Genomic DNA, 27,641 nt, shown 5'->3' with positions numbered 1-27,641 from the left:
TATATATACCAAATTTATATACTACGATAAAATAACACATAACGGAGCTTCCATTTAAGCTACATTGTTTTAGTTAAAACTAGGTCAAGCTGCATAACAGGAACCATCAATTACTTCGTTATATCGATACAGCATCAACAATTAGAATTCACAATTCAATATTCCATACGATAGTCGTGCCTGTCTTTGACATTTTTAATTTCCGTGAATGCCGTTTATTTACAAAACATGTTAAAAATTACAGAGATTTTTTAAATTCCTTGTTCCTCATTTCTTGCTCCTGCAATTCATGTTACGCTAAAAATTTTTGTGTTTGAATTGACGGGAATACGCAGGGCGTTATCATATTTTACTCTCATTTAATCTCCCCGGAAGTAAAGCGTTTCGTTCGCAACCACGTATTATCGAGCACCCGTTATCGACAGCGTTATTTACTGCCTCAGCCAGTTTGTTTCCATTTAGCACTTCCCGATGCGATACGCCCCATGCTAAAACGATGTGAGAAAAAAACAATAATTAATATTTGATAAAAACGCTCTATATAGGGGATATACATGATGGTAGTTATGTATCTGTTATTGCTTCAATGAAATTTGATTCTATAAAGCGGAAATTTGCCTTTCCACAAAAAAAAACAAGGAAATATATGTGTGTATTTGTATTGGCGTGTGCGTGTGCGTGCAAAAATGAATATTTTAAAAGTGCTATTTTAAATATTTAATAACAACAATTTTTTTTCAATTGAGAGAACTTTTTTTCCGGTTGAAAGACAAATCGCATTATAGATATTTATTATCCTCAAATTGTGTGAAAATACGGCAATTTAATAATTATGATTTTTATATCATTTAAATTGTATTATATATTAAATCATTTAGTGTGTGATTAATATTACGCATTATTAATCGTTGTATGGCAGTACTTCATGTCGCGAGAAGAAACATTTTTATCGTGTGAAAAATGCACGCGAGATCGTTATCGCAATAATTACTACCTTCATGGTCAGGATACTTTAATCGGGCAGGACTCAGAAAGAAAAGCACCGGCGAACGTAAAAATGGGGAGGCGTATACCGCATATAACAGCGTATAACATTTACGACACGAATCGATCGTTAAAAAGGTGCGGCTTGAACGATTTTAATTAAAGGTGCGACGAGCTGCTTTGCAGCGACCTGCGTGGAACTTTTACAATCTTCCACGATGCATTCGCGGTGCGTGCGCGGGTAATGCGTACGATAAGGTACAAATAATGCGGCCGCCTCCGTACCCTATCTACGTGCGGGCAAACACGCGCGGCGTGATTCGATAAAGCCAGCTTGCCTGCCCTCGGTTTTTACTATTTTCCTGTTTAGCCGCGGCACTTTATCACGCCACGGACAGCGCGTTTTACTCTTATTCCGCGATATTAATCTTTTTATTAAAGGTCGTTTTCTCGTGCGCAACGCCCGTAAACGCGCGTGTGCGTTGCAAAGGACGCATTGACGTCGTCGCTTTTCTTCGCGCGGTCGGCGAGTCGTTTACGGCCAATGCGTAATTAACGTCATAAATGCAAAATAAGAAAAAAAGAATATGTATGATTCGCGCGCCCGATGTACGATTATATAGTATCGATTATATTATAGCTTTGTCGTTTCTCGATGGATACCGATTTTTCTCTCGCATTGAAATATCCATTAAGACAGACAATCGCGCTCTTTCTTTTTTTTTCTCATAATTTGGTTAATGTCGAGAAGAGAAGTGTTCTTTGTACAAAGAACTATTCATTTCTAAGAGTGCATCTCCAAAATTCTATTTTGCGATGAAAAACATATTTTAAGGCAGATAATTATTTCGATAGGTGGGAGTTGCCTTCTCTGTTCTCGCGAGTCGCGAGTAATTCCAAGATGTACCAGATAAGCTCTGCTTTGCCTTAAGGAGCCGGTGCCGTTACGGCTGATGCGACGCGACCATCAAACCACTGCAAACGAAGCTGCACGGTGACAGTGCACACTACGTAGGGAAAAGGCTTTGATAGTGTAAACCGCAAAGCGTAGCCTACAAGGGCAACACAGACGGGCTAGTTGCGCCGTCTCTTGCAACGGCGGATTCAGCAGAATTACGGTAGAGAGAATCGATATATTTTGCTCGATATATTTTAACGATCTTTTGAAGTAATTGTGAATTTATTGCGTGGTTTTTATAAAAACGAGACGATTCTCTGTATAGTTGTATAGATATTACGCGAACTCTGGCGTAATATCTATACAACTATACGATATGAATTTCTCGAACTGAATCTGCTCGCCCGAATTAACATCGTGGAAATGAATTGTATGCTCGATGTCGGTGCATCTTAATTCCGCTTGTTTGTAATAATTTACCGTAATATAATGCAAATTTTCCATTGAAATTCGAATATTTTCTACAACAGAATAATTCCGTAGCATTTGCAATGAAACGAAATGAAATGCCACGTTCCATATAATGCAGAAAGTACGAAATAGATCGGAGAACAATTATTTTAAAATTATTGAGATACATTAATTAGATATTTATTAAATATATGTATCATATATATTATATTTATGTCACGTTCGTTTTAATTTATGGATAAAAATATGAGTGGTAAAATTGAGAAAAAAAAATTGCTTCAATAAATTATTATTTGATATCTACACAAGGATGTATTATTCTCTCGCAATTGCTATAAAATAAACTACCAATCACGCAGAATAACACATTGGATTTGTTTTTTTCTCGTAATTGCTATAAAAGAAACTGCAATCACGCAGAATAATACATCGCATTCTACCCGGGCCGCTATAAATTTCCAATCTTCCCACACATCCTGTGTAATCAGTTAAATCAAATATTGAAATGGTAGATCGAAGCGAATTATATAACGGCATTACATTGATGTATGCGATTCCTAGGTACTCTCGCTACATATCGATAAATGCAAAATGCATTTGCGTACGTATGCGTATAATAGCGCCTGCGTTATCGTTTTAGAAGGTACAAGCTACGCGGATATCCAAAACCGAACAGGTAGAGCTTTTACATTCACAAAGGTATTATCGAGACTTATGAGGATTATGAGCGATTGCGTAATTGTAACGATTCTGCAGATATTGAACACATGAAATTCAATAAATTGAATTAGTTTGCTAAATTATGATGCTAAATTACAATGCCATTTTTAGATAAAAATGCAGATTTATTACTAAAAAGCTTTCTAAAAGAGTGCTATAATTTATAAATAATTTTAATTATAATAAATTATACAGTCTCAACATGTCAGAAAAAGAGAGAGAGAGAGAGAGAAAAAGAGGGAGGAGGAGGGGAAGGAAAATTTAATATTTATCGATTACTGTAAATGCGTTGTAAAAAAGATAAAGCATATTTTATAATCAATATATCATAATTACAGACAACATTTTACAGGTAATTTAAACTATATTTACAAATATGAATAATAATATACAGAAACTAATGACAAGACAGATAATGATATAACTACATAGGAAATTGCGTCCACGCGTTGAATTAATAGCGGATAATAATCTGTTTTACTTTGTATAGTTAATCGATAAAATCCTTCCGCTATGATAATGTTGCAGTTGAAATGTTCGTTGGACGTTTGATATTTTTACTAAACGTAATATGCCATTTGTTTTACATATCTATATTATGATCTCTATATATTGTATATTTATAATATTGATGCACGCGTGAATTCGTCTTTACATGATTTTGGTTTATACTTCTAATATAAGGTAGCCAAGTAACTTCCTTAGGATACGCACGTACGACCAACTGTCTACATACCTTGGAACTGCTCCAGAGTCTCCAGAAGTCGAACGACACATAAGCAACAAGTTTGCTCGTAGAAAAAGAAGTCTTGTGTCACATCTTCTTTTATGGATGGAAAATAAAGATTGCACAGTTAATGAAAGTCGAAGGTTTTATCGCTGTATAAAAAAGCATTTTTCTAAATTAAATTAAGATTTAAAAATTAATTTTCAAGCGATATTAAATTGTTTATATATTGGAAACAGATGTCACTTAAACCGGATAAGGACTTTAAAATTTTCAATGATATTGTTGTAACGTAATTCCACTGATAGCGGAAAATGGTAGTTTATGTGCATTATAGCAATATCAGTAGACTTCTGTTATGAAGAGTGAATTAATCTCGAACAATATTTGAGCAGAATTCGAGCAATAACGACCTCGACCATCAATGATAATATGGAATGTGAATTCAAATATACATATTATATTTTTGAATAACACGTAATAATCTGAAATCACACGCATAATAAAATATAATTTTTTTCAAATGCAAGATTATGGCACAGCATAATATGAAAGAGTCGTGTTATTGTATTTCTGGCGAATTTCACGTCTCGTGAAAATTGCGTTGCACACAAACCGAATCCAATAATTTGCGATGATGGAAAAATACATACGATTGTGTAAAATGCCACGAATAAAAACGGAGCATGATGTCGTGATGTCGGAGCATCCGTCGCGGTAACATTTTATGAGCCCTTGTATCCATGTATCATGCGAAATCGTATCACTTTTGATAGGTTCGATTATTTCGATACAAAGCGCGCGCGAACAAATATAGAGGCGATGGTAAATTTTTGACGCGGACAATAATCGATTATTCAAGCGCGGTTAAACTAGCCAACGATATTTTCGTCCGAAAAGTATCGACTACTGTCAAAAAAAATGTTTACCGCACAGCATCACTGCGTCATATGTAGGCTGCAATTACGGCTAACGCGCTTCTCTCCGCGTATATCAATATACGATCCATCGCATTTTTCCCGCGACGGAATTTCAACGTCGACTCAGTGAACGTCGGAAAATTTATTTTCCCCGGGGCAAGAAGCGATATCGCGCCAACTTCGGCTGAAAACTAGGCGAGAAGTCTTTGAAGTTTAATGCTGAAACTCGAAAACATAATATGCTGCCAGTGAAGAAAATTCTACGGTTAGCTCTATTCCCAGTTCGATTTCTTTCGTGCTATCAAAGGTTTCCTGCGAATTTTTCAAATTGCATGAAAGAACCTCGATGGGCTTTCGCAAAATATAAATTCACTCGAGTAATTTTACACAATATTTTGAAAGCATCAGTTTACATAATCTCTTCACCTTTGATGTTTACAAATCTATATGAAATTAAATGAGAAACTAATGTAATCTAAATCCTTTTAAAATTATTTTAATTGACCGAAATCTTTTAATTTCTTGTATTAAATGTAACTTTATAGCTAACAACATATTGAAACGACGTTGTTAATATTTTTAATCCTAAAGAGTAAATTGCGTGAATTTGTTGGAGCATATGTAAATTCAAATAGTTTCACGCGCTTTTCTCGCACGCGTCATACAAAAAGAATGGCGCGTCAGGTAAGGATGGAAAATTTGACGGCCCCGTAACTAAAATTCACGATAAACGCAGCCGTCGCCTCTGTGTTTTATAACAACATGTGGTCCAACAGGCCAAAGGACTGAATACATTAGGAAAGGAACGACATAGGCGCACAGCTCGTCGCCATCTGTCGACGTTTGCGGGTGTGCACGATAGTTTGTCCAAACTTTGCCATGCGCGATATATGATATTAATCTCGATTTTGCATTATTTATTACTTCACGGAACATGTCCGTTGGCGCGCCAAGTAAATGTTGCATGTCCAAAAAGCGAAAGTATTTCTCGTCAATTGCATACGGAAATTGCTTCGATGAGAAATACGCGGGGATTCCCTTAATTTTCAGGCTGAATGTTTCGACATTTCAGTCGTTTTGCAATGTAGTTTGTGAGAACGTTATATTACGAATTTTGAGGCATGGGATATTAAAAACTGACAATTTAATTTGTCGATGTGTATAGTTGCGGAAGAAAAATCTTTTTCATCATTTTATTTCAATAAGTCGATGTATTTCTTTGCTTCGATTACTATCATTTTGAATTTTATTATAATTAATAATTGGCCATATATTGTAATTGTTACTATAATGAATATTTCGTGAAATATTTACATATATGGGGATACATCATTTAAAACAAAAGTCACAAAATTAATGAGCAGAATTAAAATTGGTACAATTTTATGATTCTAATTTTCGATGCTACGCATATTGTGAAAGATGTAATTTACATGATTGTAATTTACATCAATTATCGTGTTTCTATTATCACGAAGAAACATAGCACACTAGCATACAACAATGAATCTTGTATTCATTGCGATTCTGCCGGTTTTAATATTTAATCTTGAATTGACTAAAAATAAAGAAATTAACAACGTCTAGTTAGCAAGTGACCATTCAACTCTGTAACACAATAATGAAATTGGTCTTTACTTGCCAACATGATATCCAATTCTGAAATTTCGACAAACTCGCTGATCTAAACCACACACATCGACTAACACAGAAACATCAGTTATCGATGAATTTCCGTCTCGGAACTAAATAAACTAGGGAATCAATTTAATTGCGTCGCGGCAGAGGTACTCGGCAAATCCAGGCATGCTGAGGAGACGTTGACCGGTTGCTGACGCAACTTCAACAACTGCTGCTTCAAGCAAATTGCAACGACCGCACAATATACGATCATCCAATAGCAACGAATCAACGTCTCATCAGTTTCATCTTCCCAATAGTTTTTGCAACATTTCAAATTACCGTCAAAAAATTTCCCGAACAGATTCTATAAACTTTGTGATATTTCTGTTGGCAATATAAACAAAATAAAATAGCATCGCAGAGTAGCATCGCTGCGAATGTGCGGACGTTGCAAAATGCAAGGGATGCGGCGAGAGGAGGGTTGATCGGACAACAATATGCCGAGCGTGCAATGACGTCTGTTGGGAGGTGGGTGGAAGTAGCGTTTCGATCTCTGTAACCTGTGCACTACTTCCTACCCGGAAGCGGGTGAACAGGCAGACCAAACTGAAACCAACCAGCATCGTGTTTCCTTCCCTTCAAACGAGAAACTCCATGTTCGAAATTGTAATCTTTCCGCTCGCGGCCCCGATATCGTAGCCATATCTTCGGAAACTACGAAGTTGGGATTGATTTAATTTCTAGATAAGTTGATAAGGACGTTATGTTAGCGCGCGCTGAACTTCAGATTAATGGTATAGCACTTAACAATCGATGCGATACGTAATACCGTGAAGATTGAATTTGACTCAAATAGAATAGCTAATGGCAAGCTTATTCAATTCATTATGTTTTCTATTTCCATGAGTTATCGGAAAGGGATCAAAATTCTTTACAATTTGATTTTTCTCTCTGAATAATAACTTGCACAGTAGAATCGAGCAAGCGGCAATTTTTCCGTGTGTTAATCTTTTTCAGTTGCGTAGACGTAAAAGAGATAAAAGGAAAATATTGTCTGCAATATAATTAATTTGATTAAAATATCCATTAACTTTTTTTTACGTTATTTAAACTTTTATATTATTTTTTCTACATTATTTTCTACATCATTTAAAGTTATAAATGAATTGCAATTTTAGATTCTCAATTTTATAAGAAAAATGAAAAATATTTTAGACATTTGACTATCGTACGCGTTTTAAGACGTAGATATAACGTACGAGAGAGCACCATCGGTATTCGTTATGCAAAGATGCTGGTCGGCGTTGCTGGTGAGATAGAGATAGAAGGAGACAAGCTCAAGGAGGACGAAAGGCAGTAGGGAATGCGGTTCGTGGGCTGCTTTGGACGCTAATGGCTTTCCCAAGCGCAAAGCGTCCACAGCCATGCTACGTATAGTTATCGGGAGCAATGTTAGTTATGTCAGCCCTACAGACAACCTACAGAATTATATCTATCTACATCCTGAATTCTTCATTTTGTTCTCTCTTTCGGATAGGAGTGCACACACACACACACACACATATACACATATTTATAGCTTTTCATAGCTCGAAAGCTTAAAGATTACGAGGTGATTTACAACCGATATAATTATTGGTTGCATATAAATTTTTACCTTTCATTATCAAGCGAACGATTGATTTCATTAGCATAACATATGTTTATTAAATTATGGTCAGTCTTGATTGAAATCTTATATATGAAGTAGCGTTAAAGAAATGGATCATTATACGCATGCCTTTCGATTGAATGATCGAATAAATTACGAGATTGAGTCACACTATGTGAATATGGAGCGATAGCATTTAAATTTTATGTACATCACAATTATGCTTTTGTAATTAATATATTTTAATTTTCTAATTAATATTATATTTTGTGCGTAAAAAATATTGTTTAATCTTTTCTGTCATCTTTTAAGATTAAAAGAAAAATGAGGATTTTTTAAAATAAGACTGTAACATTTTATTATTCTAGTATTCAAGAATATAGAATCACCTTTCTTTTAATATTTACAACTTTTACATATCGTGGCCATACAACTCGCGAAATTAGTTTGCACTTTAGCATCATTTACATTATATATAAGAAAACTCTACGTTTGTACAACGATGACTTACGCATAGTACATGCCGCTTTATCCGTCTCTCTCATTCATGTTGATGTAGTCTGTCGAGATTTCCGGTATGCCGGTGGAGGACGAAAGCATATTCACCAGACAACCAGACGCCGTATGCACGAACGCGGCTATTAAGAGGAAAGAGACAGAGAGAGAGAGAGAAAGGATGATTCTGGCTGCTGGTCGTCGCGTTCCAAAATTCCGTTTAATCGCTCCGCTAACTGCGTCGGTGCATCTCTATTCTAAGGATGCTTTTCGATGCTCAAATATCCCAGCTGTCAGTATTCCAACAGGAATATCGATTTGCTCTTTGCCCGATATTATCGGCAGCGTCGACTTTTCTAAAAATGAACTGCATTCTATTTCTTGATGGGCGCATTAATTCGCGCCTGGAGAGATCACATTACGCATTCAATAATTTGTTATTCAGTCATTGATATCTCGTCCATATTTCATAAAACTTTTGCCGGTCTACGGCAAATTTCAATGACATTAAACAGTATTTGTGTAAAGTAAGCAATAATAATAGTTCAAACGTTTTGATTAAAAAACGCATATTTAATTAAGCCATAATATTATCAAAAAATAGAGAGAGGTATTGTAATAATAAATTTCGAATTCCATTTCGTCTGTCGCATTACGATTTACGACGTGGCAATTATTCGAGAGAAAATTGAAATACGCATTTTTACATGAATCAATTTATCTTCTTATCGCTGCGCGACCTCCGTATAATTCAATACGGGGAAAAACTTTAACGTTCTCACGAAATGTCGGCTCGTAAACAAGGAAAGAGAAATCTCTCTCAAGTAAATCCGGCATATCGAAAACTGTGCCAGCCAATGCCGCTATTCAGCTGACACAAGGTAAATAGATTTTTCATTGCGACTCAATTACCTTTTTCCTAGGTCGTAAATCCGTTACTGCACATCGCGTACATCTGCGAAAGCCGATACATATTACTTAAGGCAATGGCTTAACAAGATTCTGGATTAATCCGGCAAAGTTTTACAATCAGAAAACATGAATTTGGCTAAATGAGAATTCGCGAAATTCTCAAGATTATTGGCGAAGAGATTCCCCTCTCAAGATTAGAGCAGTCCGTAGATCCGTACATTCAACGGCGAAACTACTCGAAGCGAACTTTGGCCGTTCTAAATACTAGACACAACTACGTCTGACACTTGACCTTCACTTGCAAGATTCAAATGCGCAAAGTAGTCGAAGTTTATGGAGCTTCGACTTGCTGCAATCCATAGTATCGAGAATTTCATATGTTTTCTTGACAAAAATTCGTTGCGAAAATATTCAGCCTCGATCTACGATGTCTGATCATTTTCGAACATAATGTAAAACCTGTATATATAATAATGAGTTATATTATTTGTGCAAATGGATAAAACAAAAGAAAAAAATGTATATATGAAACGAATAGAATACGATATATGAAACGAATAGAATTGTGCTAAAATCTAATAAAATATTCGTTGAATCATAACAAAGGAACAAATAACGGGATTTATCTCTTGAAAGCATCACATCGATTTGTTCTTTTTTCATTCGTATAAAACGCGGTCCAATTACGATGAATATGATATTAATGTCCCATTCAACGAGAATCCTTCGCATGATTGCATTTCCGGCACGTGATACGCCCCTGGAAAGGGATTAATGGACGAACGAGACGCGACTGTTGGTAGATTTTTCGTTTTTTATTACATATTGTCATTAAAAGCATATGAGAGTAATGAAAGAAATTAATACAAGCAACATTTTTGGAATATCTTAAAGTTGTAAATAAACAATGCATGTGTGTATGTGTTTTATTTAATATATAAATTATTTAAAGCTTGGTATAATATATGAAAAAAACAATATTACAACTGAGAGATATGCAATTTAATCGCAAGCCAATTTTTTAGTTCTGTTACTATCAATATTTATACAGTCTAATACTTTTTTGCATGATAATTATTATGTCTTTGTATTGCTGTGCTTGCTTTCCATGCATAGAAAGTGCATTTTATTTGACTTGCTTAAAAACAGATAAAATAATTTTAAACATATGTTTCAATTATATAAAGAAATAAAAGTGTATGGCAATAAAAAAATGGTAAAATTATCTAAAGAATATAATATTTGCATACTTATACGTATAATAAATGTTAGCATGATATATAAAATGATCTATAAAAGGACTTTTTTTTTCTATGTTAGAATTGATATCTCTGGTGCCACATTCTATTAGAGCAGAATGATTGAAAGTATGCTAAAAATGTTTGGAAAAAGGAGAAAATGTTTCTCTTGCAACAGTAAACGCTTTTACGACCTCGTAAAGATTAAACGGTGGAGAGCCGAAGCTATACTTAGCATAGAATTGAGTGTTTCGAGGAGGGTCGATACTTCGTTTTCTTGCTGAGTTGTTAACTAGTCTTACAGTTACGAGAGAAAGAAGGAGAAAGCATTTTACGGATACATAGCGACAGATTCTTATTGTGTACGAGAAGCATTGCTAATAGCAAATGTGTATCATCGATTAAAAATTAATATTACATAAACTACAAATGTCATACAGTTAAATAGTTTTCTATATGTAATGGTTAGAATATAATTAAATTCTAATTAAAAGTTTACACACGTTTTTTTTTGAAATTATAAAGAACACAAATAACAAGATTTCCTCTTTCTCTCTCTCTCTCTCTTTCTCTTTTAGCAGGATCAGGCAGTGTACTAATAATTTTAGATTACAGTTCTTTTTTCATTATTCATAAGCATAACAATCATTGAACTAGCATAATTTCTAGAATCGATAATTTCACTGGCTATTCGCGATAGGATTCTGGATTGGAAGGATAGTAATATTAGGAGCGGTTCCTTGGAACAACCCGAGATAGAAGCGGCCGAGCCGCGAACAGGACACGAAACTTCAATATTGACTGAGACAACCTCTCCCTGTTTATTCTCAGCGCCCTTTCCTTTATCATTGAGGCACGAGCCGCAGGTTTCTCCGGTATTATCCTTCCAGCTCATCCAAGATTCCTCTTTAATATATCTTCCACCATCGTAGATAATCATTGCGGAGTGATCTCTGCCTTGTTTTGTTAATTGAAATAATTTGCTATAGAATCGTGTGATTAACGCTATAAAATTGTAACAGGATAAATTACACAACGAGAGTGAGAGAGTGAGAGATTAATATATTCTTATTGAAATTTGATAATTATAAACAATTATCAAATAATAAAAATAAAAACTTGATTTTTAATAATATTGAAAAAGTATAATGTCTCTTATAAAACAGAGAAAATGTTATTTACGTTTAATATATATAATAGAATCTTATTTTCTCGAATCACATATAGATTCAATATTTTCGTAGTAAAAATTTAATCTGTTTTCCACTCGAATTTGCAAACACTAAATTTTTTTGTTTAATTTATTCTGGCCACGACGGAGGGATTTCTAGTCCTTATAGTAAAAAATTTTCGCTCGTTTCCTGCTATATCTCATTCACATCGTCGCGCAAGCCCATCCTTCATAAGAACGAATTTTTCGTTCACAAAAGAATTTCTTTCTCATTTATGGAATTTTCTTGCTCGGTGAGTTCATTGGCGCAGCGAATTCTTCTAATTTACATCACGTCCGGCAACCGATTGGACTACTCGTGCGGAAATAATTAGGTGCGAATGGATAAAGCTTCGGAATACGAAATCGATTCTATTTTACTTGACAATGCAAAAGATGCTGGGTGTGTATCTGTAGGCAAAATTATAAAAAAAAGGTGTAAATGTGTTTCATGAAAAGACAGCAATTTTTCTCTTTATTTAAAACAAAGTGTAAATGTGTTTCATGAAAAGACAGCAATTTTTCTCTTTATTTCAAACAAAACATACCGCATAGTACAATTATTATCCGCCGCTTCATTATCGCTTCTTGAGCGAAATGCAAAATTTTATATAACGTTGGCGCAAAAACACATATCAAAATGGCATACTGCTTGTATTTTGTTTTATATTTTAATTTATAGAAAAAAAGTTTTTATATAGTTTTTTATAAAATGTATAAAAATTTATAAAATGCTATCTAAATGTATAAAATGCAATTATTGCCTTCTGTTGATTTTAAAATTTGCAATCGCGAATATAATTCAATTACATTTAACAGTTTGTCAACGACATCTATAATTGACATCGACAGAATAGTTATGACACAATATCCGAAAACTGAATACCATTTGCCGAATTCATGGTAGAACATAGTCAATCAAAAAGTAATTTATTTTGCAATCAGAACAAGTCTACTGTGTGATAATTTTATAAGTGTACAATATACGTAGATGCGCGTTTGCGTGTGTCGTACGATAATGGTGTACTAAATTCCGTGTAAATAATAAAATATAATTTAATCACATTCTCAAGCTGAGCTTGCAAAACCAGAATTAAAGAAATTATTTTGAGGAAAATACAAAAAGAGAGTTGTTTTTTATTTAATATATAATGATATATTTTTTTTTTCTGTTAAATTGTATTCTCTAGCGTTGATATATTTTCAGAATATTTTTAGATTATAAACATCTATAAAATATTGAGGAATATTTTTAAAAAATTTTACAAGTATGTAAAAAATATTTGAAACACTAAAAAACACACATTTTAAGGCAATTTAAAACATTTTAGTGGCACATTAAATGCGCATTTTAGATTGTGTTTTAAATTTTTATAAATTTTATTAGAGAAGCTATATAAAGAATATATTGTAGTTATAATATTCCTCTTGCCTCTTTTTTTCTTTCTCTCCCAAGATATTTATATTATTTGAATTTCGATATCAAATATAAACAAAGAATCGCATATAAGAGTGAAACATTCCTATTGCGCGCGAATGCAAACGTTTCAATATTAATAACAAACACAATTTCCCTATTTTTGACTTCTATTTAGACGATTTAGAACTTTTTTAATTATAATATTCATATGAAGCTAATGTCATTAATTTTGTGTATTCACGCAATGACACAAAGTTTGAAATTTCATCAACTTTTTCTCGTTGATACAATCCGACAACTCAAAGCACCATTACAACAATACGTAATACAGCGTACACGCGTACCATTTATGAAAGACTGTCAGCGAGCGTGCTGCGCTGCGGCATCGTTATAAATTATTCATACCGCGTGCCATTTAGTCGCTTTCCGCACCGAAATATAACATTAATCCGCGGTAAAACAAATAAAAGTTATACCGTGCGTAACATTAGCTTATTAAAGGACAGCGATAACAAGTATCGTCGCATGTATGAAATGTGCCTGGGAATGGCGGTTGTGCCGTTGTCGCGTTTCGTGTCCGCAGTCGAATTTCTGGATATATGCACGCCCTCGCATAAATCCGCTTGTGCTCGGATCTGTTTCACCCTTTCTCGTATACCCACCTCCCTTTAAGTACGTGAGTAGCGAATAGTTGGTTAGCGGCAGGGGGTACGTTTCAACGTGTTGTGCTAATTAGTAAAATCGAGCGCGCGTACGCATTGACGGCCACCCGTAGTTGCGATTAAACAGCCAAAGCGCGGCCAATAAATGCGAATACGCACTGCGGAATGAATGGATAATTATTACCGCGCAACCGACTACTTCGATTAATTAATCAGCGCCATTAATCGGCATCGCGAGACGAGCGGCGGAAATGCGTTTGCGCGTTTCCTGTTCTCTTCCTCCGGTTAACATGACACATGCGAATGCGAAACGATACCGGAAGTCCTCCGGGATGACGTGTCATTTCAGCTTGTTTTGACATTTATCCGCTTGCACGTCGACATAATTCATGCACTCGCGCATTGCGTGAATTTGTAACAAGGTTAATGCGGTTTATTGTTACTGATATCGATCGCGCAATTATTACTTTCGCGTCGAGGGAAATATGCGGTGTATTATGATAATTAATTTTTTTTTCATATATCAAGACGCTATTATAACGAGTAAGTAATTGAGAATACGACATTTCAGTCAGCGAGGGAAAATAACGCGCCCGGTAATGAGCTATCGCCGATAGCTTTCTACATGAGTTATTTTCACGCTTAATTGATCTGGTCTTAATCGCGAGAAATTCAACATTTTATGTAATTTTTTCGAGTATATATCACGAAATTACAGGAATGGGTTGCTCATGCGAGCTACATGAGACTCGACGCCCGCAGGCACGCTAATTCAACGTTAATTAATAGTAACCCTCTCGATAACTCGATGAACCCTCGAATCTGCTCTGAGAGGGCTGGCTAACCCTAGAATCCTCTCAACTACCGCTCTCTCTCTCTCTCCCCTCTCTCTCTCTCTCTCTCTCTCTCTTTATGTTCCAAAGTTACCTTACTAAAATTTCTAATACAAAGATCAATGGTATCATGTAATTAATTACTGATAATGTATAATTAAACTCGATATATTAGCAATTTATCGATAAAATATTTTTTATGTGTATAAACTATCTTTCATAAAACTCCAATTATCTTTTATAACTTTGTATGCATATTATAATATCAACTTGCGCGACACATTATTGTTAAGCTAATATGTATAAATGACTCCATTTTTGTCGTAAGGTAATAAGTTAGTATCGCATGAAAGAGCACAGCGTATATTTCTCTACAAAATTCTCCGAGCACGATCTTCCGCCAGCGAATCTCTCCTTTCACGTGTTTTTCATCTACCTTTTTCATAATACCGTGCACCGGCCGCGCGGTACGCTCGGGCGATTTCGACGCTCATTGTCGCGGCGAATTCTTGCCGCGCGATTTTCAATAACGTGTCTAGCCAGCTACAGTTTTTTGCCGAGTGTCCGCACGTCGCACACATACGCGCATTACATACACACGTACATACAAACACAAGCGCACGTGTATATGAGAAAGCAGGCGGACGAATTTCCAGCGACGTTTTAATGCTCGTCGCTCCGCGCTCGCTCCTGCAATTCGTTCGACTTTCATAGAAGGGAAGATTTACGAGGATTTTAGCACTGGACGAAGCCGTGTTTCGGGCACACGCGTGCTGTTCTGCATGCACGGACACACGGATGACGCGTCGAGAGACGTGGACGCGCGTCATAAACAACCCTTTTCCTCCCGCTCTGATATCGGCCGAAAGCCTCTCGGCACTCTATTCCGTAACTCTCTTATATTGTCATTCTCTGGATGTTGTTGGACGCGAATTTTCTGAACGAGGAACGAACGCCGTCATGTCTGATATCGTATCATTGGACGCGAGCGAAGGATTGAAACGGAAGACGCTGTCACCGGACGGATGATCCTGTCCTATCGTGAAAAGTGAAAAATAAAAGAGAAAAGGACATTTTTCTTTTTTCTTATATCTAGAATTATACCACACTTCCTTAGGCGCCCCATCAAACTTTCCTTTGTCTATACCCCAGCGGGATTTTCTTATTTAAAGTTCTTCCAAACTTCTGGAGGCTATGTGTCATAAAGAATATTTAATGTTCTGCTGAGACTACACCATCTGAATTATAATGGCTTTCGTATGTTTGTAACTTATATGATTATCAGGTATATTATCTTCTTGAAATCGAAATTTAATAAAAAAGAAAAATAATATTTTATGATTAAAACATATTATATGGATCTTTTATCTATCTATTACTCAAAGATATATATAATATTAAATATAATTTTCTATAAATCTTGAACAATAATAAAAACTGTTCCGACAAATATTATAAACATAATTTGAGGCAGATAATTAATTTTGAATAGTTAATTAATCTCTTAAATTATTTTTCAAATAATTTGTGATAATTTAATCTATATATGTATAATCTATAAATATTCCTAGTCACCGATAATCTACTAACGATCTAGAATCGGTTTTCGATTAATTCGGATTTTAAATTATTAAAAATATTAAATATATCTTTATATTTTCACAGCTGGATTATCAGCAATTTGTAACACAGAGAAAGAGAGAGCTTAAATATTAAATTATATTAAAATAATTATGCCAGTTGTGCCTTTTAACATCTCGTGTAATTTAAATATTCAAGTGAAAACTGTCGATAGTACTTTATATATATATATATATATATATATATATATACGCACGTATATAATTACTATACATTACTAAAGTACTAGAACTGTGGTACGGCCAGATAAATACACATTAATCGTACATTCGCATCGTTGATATCTATCCATAGTCGTGAATTTTAAAGAGCAGCATATTGTGTATGTGTGTGTGTTTACAAGCGTAAGACATTAAAGTAGAAGAATTCCAATCGTTTCATAAGAATTTCAAGACGCGAAGATCTCCAAGTATTTCATCATTTCCAATCAACTGATACCGTCCAGAGTTCGTTTGGTACGTCGTGCGAAATTTTAATGTGATTGAACGATAAGAGTGTGGACGATAAAAGAATTACGCCGTAAAAGTTGACATCGGATAAAACGACGGAGAAATACCAATGACATCGAACTCGTCGGTCGACATAGATTTCGCTTCCTCGTAACTCAAACGAGTTTCAGTTTTCGCGAGCAGCTATTGGCGCTAAACGCACCATCGATCGTCATCGCTAACGTCAGTGATGACAGCAGTGAGGTGGCGATCGGGTCGTGGTGTTAAGCTCTCGCCGGATAAATGTGCGCGATGTACTACTACGCCAGCAAGCTGACTGCGGCGGCTTTAAGCGGCGGCTTCATCGGGGGTGGAGGTGGCGGCGAGGGTGGCGGGAGCGGCAACAATAGTGGCGACGGCGGCGGCGGGGTCTGCCGATGCCACGAGGCCCAAAAGGAGCAGCGCTCCTCGCCAAGGAGGGCCACGACCCCGCAACCGGTCCAGCCGACACGGCATCATCATCAGCCGCGCGCCTCGCGCGTTTACACCCCTACCCTCGGTCCCACCATCACCGAACACGTTGTTATCGAACATCCCCGGCCCAATCACTATCATCGACATCGAACTAAGCACAAGGTATGTGAACAGATAGCTAGGAATACTCCGTGTACGTTATTCTTCACAAGTTGGGATTGTATAATTTATTGTAAAAAGATTTCAAAGCAGACTGGACACTGCATATGTGAGATTAGTCGAAAAGTATCTAGGTATTATATCTTCTAAAGAAATTATATTAATATTTCACCAGGTCTTTTTGATTTTATTATTTTTATTATCTCGATGTAAGTTTGTATGCAAGTATCTAGTTAAATTAAAGAAAAGTCTAGTTTAGTATTTCACAGAAGTTTTGTGTGAAAGTTTGGAAATAGTTTGTATATTGGAATTTTAATGTTGTTGAAACTTTTAAATGCCAAGCGGTTTAAAGCTGACGCATCACTATGTCGAATATTATTTTGTTCGGCAATAGAATCGTTTATGGTTAATTCGCGTTGCTAATGTTTAGTTGTTCTCTGAATGAAATATTTATGTTGGCGGCGTATGTGTGTGTGAGATATCCGATTGTTCTATTTACTATCAATTTACAGAAGGCTTCTTCATAAATTTCTGTGAGAAAATTCAACGAAATATACCGGAAAGCGATTCAGTCGCTCTCGATAGCAAAATTATCGATTTAAGCTACGCTCACTAATGAGTTCAAATAATCCGATAAAGGATGCCGAATATATTTTGACTCTATAATCTGCAAAATGCAACAGAATTGGAGTATCAATTCTGACCAATATCGACTCACTACTCCGATAACGCCTCTGACTCCAGAATGCATATCTAATCGGCAAACTTTCTCTAGGTCGGTTAGAGTACTCCGGAAATTCGGAAAGCTCGATTGTCGAGCCTGATCGAATTTCCGTAGAGTTTCATGCATGCCCATCGAAAAGTTTCCTCGTAATTTCGCTTACGTGTATCTTCGAATTTGATTAATGGCAAACGCACAGTTCGCGAATTAGATGTTCTGTGCAACATGATGGTCGCGAGCGCTCGAGACACGGCACTTGTATTAAAACACCGTAGATAAGGGAAGAGGAGCGTTGCATTTGCGAGCGCTAACGTAGTTAGAGGGGCCACTAGATCGAAACTGGAGATCGATCGCGGCTACGTAGAGTTAATCTACACCGCGTCACGGACTCTGATAAACTCGACCCGGAATCCTCCATGGAAATAACACAGATGCTCGGTAGAAATTAATCTCTCTCGAGCGAGGTCAGCGATCGCGGATCCGAAAGCCGGCAAGATGTCTCGTAAAGCCAAAATAGAGATCCTATTAGGTCTCGAGTTTATCCCTCCTGAACGAGGTTAGGGCTAAAGCATTAATATTTCTTGCTGCTAAGCTCATACGAACATGAGATAGAACAGCTTTTTATTTCTCTCTTTCAATTAATATTTATATTATAATATTGCAATATATATATATATATACAATGACAGTTTGTAAACGTTTTGCACGAGTACACATGTCACTGTTACATAATTAAACTTTATAATTTTTAATAAGAATTGATCTTTGAAATCAAATATATAAATATATACTGCTGAATCATTGTATATATAGATAATACAACATAAATAAGGGTAGTATAAAATCAAAGAGAATGAATTTTTTACGCAAATCTTGCCACTATCAATATCTCATTAATAAATTATTGTAATAAATATAATATCGCGTTTAGAGACCTATTATTTATTATTTGAGGTATAAATTCGAGATGAGAATTGAGAGAGGCAAGTTTATACCGAGCACGAAATATAAATCGCGCCTCGCGGGACAATACGGTTATTAAACACTGAATAGCAGCGTCAAACGTCTGTAATTAGCAGATAAACGATATCGATCCTTTGACCCAACGTGCGTAATAACATCTGCTGGGCACATCACCCTACATTTCCCTAATACATTATCACACATCAAAGTGAATCGACTCTATATATCGTGCGATATTCGGAATACTATCCGCCTGATGTGCCGCGACAAAACTTTTAATTAAACAGCATTTGACACATTGTACGTCAACGTGCGTTTGCAGTTAGTTTAATACCGTTATTGCCGCTCTCGCGTACACGCAAGAATAAAACGCAAGAATAGTTACACGAAATGTAACAGTTCTTACAATAAATTATTACAGCACATCTTCCTATGACGTCAAATTCTACACACTTCCGCCGATCTTATCTTTGTTATTTTATCGCAAGTTTTTAATGAAGTACTGACGTGATATTTTTTTTCGACATTCTTGCAGGATCAACGAAAAAGTTTTATGCCTTCCGTGGTCGAGGGGTGCTTTTTTGAAGGAATGCGATTAGCGCGACGAGGCAATTAATTTGAATCGCACCCTCCCAAGACGACAGCCTCCGCTAATTTAATTTTAATTTCCACGACCCTTCGCGTTCGTTCCCTCAATTTGAGGCTGGATGACGTGCAAACAACTGGAAAGATAATAGAAAATTATTGAGTCGAAAATGAAACAGCAAAAATTATTTTGTACATTATTACGACACATAAATCTTTTTACATTTTTAAAAAGACAATGCTTTAAGATTCCTATTATTATTCAATTACAGATTCATTTCAGTAGCACTCCGTACAAATCATCGTCGTAATTTTCGCGTGTCCGCGAAAAATAATTCATTCAAGCAGTCGAATTTGATAGACGATTCAAAAAGGAGATTTCTGCAAGCATAGGATTTTCTCGCCGACTTTTGTGCGACGATCGGCTGGACTTTATCCACGATTCAAACGCAGATCAAAGGCCACGATCTATATCTTACGAGGAAATTTCACGAGCACCAGAAATCCTTCTTTATTCTTTTATTTCTCTCAATTCATTGAAAACCACGATCTGCTGATAATCTTGGGTTTTATATAATGGTGATCTAGAAAAAAACCCGCAATTTTGTCCTACGGATTTCGCATGAGTAGCTAAAGTAAAGTACTAAATTATGAACACAAAACATTCGTTATAATTATCTAAACCAAACGTTCTTTTCAACTATTTTGAGATAAAGATATTTTAGAAATTTTTGTTATATAAAAATACGAATAAACGAATTGTTGTTTAATTTTTATGGCAAAGCTAAGACAAAGATAAGACAACGATACAAAATCGATTTTGCACAACTTTAATATTTACAGAGAACAATGTATCCAATGTGCGCACATGATGAAAAAAGTTTTACAAAAATGGACAAAGTTTTTACAAAAATATTCTCTCTCCGAATAACACCACATAACTGTGTAGTATCGCAATACTACTAATTTGCAGCCTACTATCATGCGCTCGTGAATTTTCTGTCCCTCTAAATTTCGTTCGCGAGTTTCATTATTACCAGCGAGAAAAGTGTGAATTTGAAGTATACAACACAGAATAAAACGTAATGCAACTGTGTTTCTCGCAGTGCGTCACGTTGGAAAATTGTGTCTGTTTGTGGTTACGTGAAATGCATAGCCGTGATGTTAAAAATACATCATTAAAACAGTATGTCTAATAAATATCGGATCAATCAGATTGAAATACACCCTTTTATATCCGTTTGAATAAAAATATAAAATCGTAACAATCCAATCGATATAATCCATGTGTAAATATGTGTATGGTGTGCGCAAGTAGCGCATAACAAAAAATTTCTATTTTTTTTTCGGATATTGGTTCACTAATATTACCATCATTAACATTGTTTATTGAAAGAATATGTAAAATTTAAAAAAAAATCATATATTTTTCTGTTAGAAATGTAAAACAAAAAATATTATATTAGAAATACATATTACTTAATTATTAATTATACTAGTTTAATAAATTACGAGGAACTATAACAGCTGTACTAATTACTTTATTATTTCTCAAATATTAATTTGGCATGTCTTTATATTGATGCAACAAATTCTTTTTGAAGAAAATTATATAGATATTGTATATATTTTCGTTGTTAATTTTATCGTAATTTTAGTCTGTCGTTTTTATATAAAACACACATCAACATTTCCAACACGAGACATCATATTTCATTGACACATCGTGAAACACCAACGTCATGGATCATTTCGCCACTGAAAACATTACGCTCGCGCAGAGTACTCGCCAAAGCCGCTCGAGTATGTCAGAAACTACACAAGTGTGCGCACCGAGGGTATAAAAGTTTTAAGCCGAGACAGACAGGTCGGTCGACGGGATATCCGGTCCCTAGCGGCTGCCGCTATACCTCTGTTTCCTTTTCTTGTCGACTCTTTTTTACTTTTCTCTCTCTTTTTCGTTTCCTTGCCAAAGAAATTTCCTTTTAACATGTACGTAAAGGAAGCTGTGTATTCATACACGATTGCGTCACTATATGGTCATTTACTGAATGCTTTGGAATTTTTAATATAAGAGAAAAGAATAAGTATTTCGATGACGGAATATAGTAGACTGATTTTTCGTCTTTATGTTTTCGCGAATTTATCATCATCCAGAATTGATTCTAAAGATGCGACTCTAAAATTGCGCACAAAACAATTACGGATTAATTCACAATTCAAGAGCTATCAAAGTAGGAATTCGCGAATTATATATTGAAATACCACGGTGCGGTGGCGCAATTTTGTCATTTCTTTCCTCGGGAACCAGTTTCCTCATAGAGTAGCGTCGAATCAAAAACATCCCCGCACACGGTGCGCATATATACTATGCGGGAAAAGCAATTGGGAAGATAGATTCATACAAGCTGGAAGCTCTCACAATGGCATCTCCAGCACAATGGACAGAGATCGTGAGAAATCACGTTTCCCGTCGCCGGTTCCTTCGGCGAACGTTCAACGGATCCAACGAATGTACCAGATCCACTGTGCGCATAATTTCTTTTTAGCGGAACTTGGTTCATTTATTTATCGCGTATAACTTTATTTCCCAGTTGCCAAAGTATATTAGCGATTATATTTTAAAATAAAATTCTATTATAATAACGTTTCTGAAATTAGCTGAGGAAGAAGGATAATTTATAATTTATTTACATGCAGTCTTGATGTTTGAAAATATTTTACATAACATTTTTACATAAAATAATTTCAATTCGAAAAAAGCTAATTAAACTTTACAAACTTTAATCAAACAATGCAGTTAAGAGGATGCCGGATACCGACAGAATGCGAATATTAGTAGGATTGCAAAATATTTTTGTTGATTATAGATATCAACAAATCCTTTTCCATAATTAAAGTATACATAATAACGGAGTGCGGGGTTTATGATTTCATATGAAAAGTGAAAAAAAATTTAAAAATTACAGTTTTGTTATCGGCTTCTGCCGTCAACATTTACTTAATATAAAAAACCTGCAACTTGCACGTGCCTAACAAGTGAACTCCGCACTCGGCATTTTATCAAAGAGTATTAGTGAACTTCGAGAAAGTGAGTTTAGAAGCTTTTTAAAAAAGATTTTACTATGCAACATTTTGCACACCGAAATGTTTCTTATTAGGCTTTCAAATACATTTTCAAACGTTTACTTATATTCCTTCATGCATTTCCGAGTGGAGAGGTATCCTATTTTGCACGTACACACCGCAAAACCCTTATATTAAGCAAATATATAATTATTATGGCCGGTAAAACAGGACGGTCCGGCATCCTCTTAATAGTTAATTTCTACAAAAGTTTCACGGAAGGTATAAGAAAAACTTGTTTAAATGCAAATTACCATATTGCTCATATAAAGTTTAAAGTTACTCAGAGAGGTAACGTTACTTTGGCGAAAGTTACTTCAATTTATTGTACGATTCGCCAGCGTTCATGCGTGTATGCACGCGCGCGTGAAGCGATCGTGTATGATATATACGGCGGTCCTGGGTCGATCAAAACATTGCCGGAGTTAATTGCTGGCTCGTTAATTACTCGTCTGGATTTAACCACGAAGTATGACGATGAATATAGCACGGGTGCATCAATCCTGCGTCGGAAGATCTGAATTCATTAAGTTCGATTAAAAACAGCGAGAATAAACGGCCGTTCCGGCCGATTTATGTAGGGGTAATTATCGTATCAAGGTATTAAGATAACGTATTTGGGCATTAATTATTGATTGCATTCTGCTCTCATACGGATATTAGTCTTTAGATATACATCTATCATAATTTCAAAGTATAATATAAAAGTTTATTTATAACGACACTGAAATGCAAAATTTTATATTGTCATATATAATTAAAGTCGGATAATTCTATTGACGATTAAATAAATTGTATATAATGTACAATGATTAATATCAATTAATGTCAGAAATTAATATTATTGAGAGATACGATTTTATCACACTATTATATTATATTTTAGATTGACGTTGAATTTTTTTATAATTGACGTATAAACAATATCTATAATCATTATGTAAAATAGATGCTTATATGCTTACGTCTCATTTGACGTTGATCTATTTAAAAAATGCAATTAACGATAGGACGAAACAAGCGTAAGGTGAAACGAATGTGAAGCATTCGAAATAGCAATGGATATTGCGTTACATTGATCGATAACAACCTAACGATAAACGACATTCGATGACTATTTGAAAAAAATATGTCGAGCAATGTTCAGAAAAGGAAGAAAAACAACGGTTAATGAGGTATCAGAAGCATTGCGCGTTTGTCTTTCTCGTTATCGTTACTGCGATGTTGCAGTTACGCCGGTAACAGAGTGGAATCGAAGTAGTAAGAGGATAATAACGAGTTCTAAAGCCCACCGAGATAAATCGCCTCGACGTTTCTTACCGTCGTCGGCCGCTGGAAAAAGTTTTAGATCGACGACGACGTCGTCGTTGGTGAAATTTTCCTCCTATATACGATACTTCTGAAAACTGTTCGTCGCGGCCTAACTTGCGAACCAAAGAGCATCGGCAATTCCTTACGAAACCTGTACAAACGGCCGATACCCATCGAAAATTTGTTAAATAATCGTACAAAAGTTTATCTAATTCAGACGATGCAAAAGGGCACGCTCGTAAACTTTGTGCGCGAAAAAGCGACGTAGCATAATTGGTTCGTGTTTCTAAAGAAACTTTGTTTCTGTTGCTGCCAGAAACAAAGTAAATTTCAAGCGAATATTATGAAGCACACACACCGCATAGGACGCAAAAAGTAGCATAATTATTGCGGTCGCTCTGTTAACGAAGTAAATCTTGTAGCATGCTGCAATGCAAAACGGCCCCCTCAAATTGTTGCGGCGATGATTAATAATAATTTTTGGGATAATTCTAACATTGATTTTTTCTTAACTCAATCGAGAATATAATTATTTTTTATTATTGATTTATTATCAACATCAAATATTATATATAGCTATTTATACATATATCGGATTTAAATTTTTGTTAAAGTAAAATCTATTTGGAATTTAAAAAAGATATAAAAATCTAATGAATTATTTGTGTATATATATAAATTAACCTTAATTAGACTAGCTGTCAAACTACCGTTAAGAAAAAAATTGTCATTTTTATTTATATCAATGCAATTATTATTCGCGTTGATGATATGTTTAAAAGAGGTGGAGTTACAGCTTTTTTATTACAAATCTCAAACTATCTATTTATTATCTATTATAATCTATTTTATTATTTGTTTTTGTATCCTGAATTTGCAGTTGTCTATTATTTTTATTTTCCGTTGTTGTGTTGCGTATGTAAACACAACTCTCACATATGCTATTTGCATTTTTCTACTTCAGCAATGTGTCGTTCTTCAAGCTTTTGAGTCAAAATGGAAATTTTTATTTCTGCCGCGAATAAAAAAGGATATGTTGCAAGCGGTTGACAGGCACACTTTCGTTCGTTATATATTTTTACATCAGAATATATGACTAAATTAAACACGTAGTTTCTGGATAGGGATGCACGTATTCCCTTTTCATGAAAAGCCTTTTATAAAGTAAAAGAACATAAAATGAAAAAAACACAACGACATACATATATCTATTTTCCAATGAGATGTCTGTGACAACAGAGAATGCACTATACAATACAAAAAAAATATACTTGACGCTGTATCCAAAGCATAAAGAGTGGAAAAATGCAATTATAACTCACATATAAAAATGCAACATAGATTACAACACAAATACAAATAAGATTTTAGCAATATTAATTACAACTATGAAATCAAGATGATTAACCTTCTTTCGAAGAATGTATAATTATTACATTCTTTAAGAAATTGTGTGTAGACCCAAATATAAATTTAATTAAGCAAATTATTGCAGATATAAGTAAATGAAACGAATTCTCTCTCAATATTTTAATATTATTTTACAGTCTCAATATGACTTTTTATGATAATGTAAAAAGATAATAAATATGATATTTTTTTATAAAGAATGATTTTTAAACGATAAAATATTCTATATATTGTGTATTATATTTAATACGTGTATGTCTGTGTTTATATATATATATATATATATATATATAGCGTTGAATTTGTAAAAGGCTAATTTTTCAGTTACCAACATTTATTTTATTATAGCAAAAGGTTTTGTTGTCTTGATTGCGTATCACGATACTGCGTGTGTGCAACCGGCAGGTGGCTAATAATTGCGTAGGGGTGTGAACGACATTGATGACGATCGTGGTAAAGGAGAGTTCCTTTGAGAGCATATCGCACGCTCGCAGATACGACGGGCCTCGGGTAGCTCGCTTTGAAGACAAGTCATTATAATCAAGTCGAGTGCAACTTAGTTAACAGTATCAAACCCTGGTCTCAATGGCGCCTCATATATTGGCGCGAGAATGCGACGAACGAGACAACCGACGCGACGTATACGTTACGATGGCGATGCAACGAGCAGCTTCGCCTTAGGAGAGACTCAGTTGCGTGCAAAGTTTTGCCATTATCTCCCAAAGTATCCTACCGGCGAAGTGTCGGCACAAAGCTGAATCCCTAGATTCACCCAGTTAGATAAACGTCGATTCTGACGCCAGTAGTGTCGGATCGCCTCGTCCGTGTCGTCTGTCGGATTTCATTCCAACGAGTTCTTAAACGACAATTCGAATTCTTTTCGCGATATGAACTTCTAATTCAATAAAAGTTTCCCCAAGTTCTTCTGGTCAAATTTTATTGGAGCTTAAATAAACTGTTGTTGTGCAATTTATGACGATAAGATATTCAAAGTTTAAATGTAATGAGTTTAAAGTAAGTATGTCAGTAAGTAGGGTTCAATGGAAAAATAAAATGTTTTTGACTGACACATAAAAAGAAAAAATAATAATAATGAAAAATAATTGACGACATTATGTCGCCACGAAACAAAGAAAATGCTTGTAATCAATATCTGAGCGAAGTTGGTAGAGAGGATAGGTAGATAGGTATTTGCATAGAACAAATTGCTGAGACGACAGATAATTTTCCCTGCAGTCGCCATCTTTTCATTCCGCTTTCTCTTTAACTGGGGTTAAACAATACCAACTAATTAAGGATTCGATATTACCACGATAACGTCAACGTACCGCTATGTCTTGAAGTGTTCGGAAAATTAGGGAACTCCCTGAAAACTTTCAATTACTCTCGCATCCAATGAATAATTTCGAGATCCCTCTTTACACTTAGTAATTATCTCTTAGCGAAACTATAAAGTCAGCTAGAGGAGAAACTAAAAGTACTATAAAATCAATACTTAGTATGGCTGTGAACTGTCTTTACTCACATTTATATAAAAACGTGCGACGGTATAGGTGGAGTAAAAGATTTAAATAAGTATGAAAAACATTTTCTGTACAAAAGAAAAAGGGGAAAAATATCACGGCTCTCTCTTTCTCTCTCTACACACACACACACACACATATATATATTTTTTGTTTTTATATACAGACTTCTGTCTAAAGTGTCTATAAAGTCAGAAAAATAAAGTTGTATAGATAAACAACTTGTCAAATCAACCATCTTAATATATATACGTTTTATACTCTAATGCTTTTTCTAATTTTAATTTATACTTCTTACAAAAAAGTTGGTCTTATTTATATAATCTGGTGAAAATCTCTTATCGTTAGATATACACGTATATTACTTTAATAATCACAAATCTTATGATGTACTCACGCGAGTAATAGTCGACTTCATTTTAATATCTGTGCGTTCATGCTGCACTTATCTCATAATTATTGGAAAATTTATTCTTGGTATCATTCTTTTCTCAAAAAGAAAATCGGTCGAGAAAAATCTGTTTCATCCCAAGGGT

At 35.0% G+C, this 27,641-nt stretch overlaps 2 protein-coding genes across 2 annotated transcripts in view; both read left to right on the top strand.

Annotated features, from left to right (window-relative positions):
• The window catches only part of LOC115243671, a 7,583-nt gene extending 4,472 nt beyond the window's left edge, over positions 1-3,111 (top strand). Inside the window, exon 4 of the mRNA XM_029820832.1 lies at positions 1,840-3,111. Coding sequence (XP_029676692.1) covers positions 1,840-1,898 — 59 coding nt within the window. The 3' untranslated portion in view covers positions 1,899-3,111. The remainder of the gene's footprint in view (positions 1-1,839) is intronic.
• Positions 1-27,641, top strand: part of LOC115243590 — a 273,190-nt gene that overhangs the window by 155,674 nt on the left and 89,875 nt on the right. The window lies entirely within an intron of this gene.

This window comes from Formica exsecta, unplaced genomic scaffold (assembly GCF_003651465.1).
Source record: "Formica exsecta isolate Colony F162 unplaced genomic scaffold, ASM365146v1 scaffold72, whole genome shotgun sequence".
Lineage (NCBI taxonomy): Eukaryota > Metazoa > Arthropoda > Insecta > Hymenoptera > Formicidae > Formica > Formica exsecta.
The sequence above is the reverse complement of the archived record's forward strand: the minus strand, read 5'-3'. Positions and strand labels throughout refer to the sequence as shown.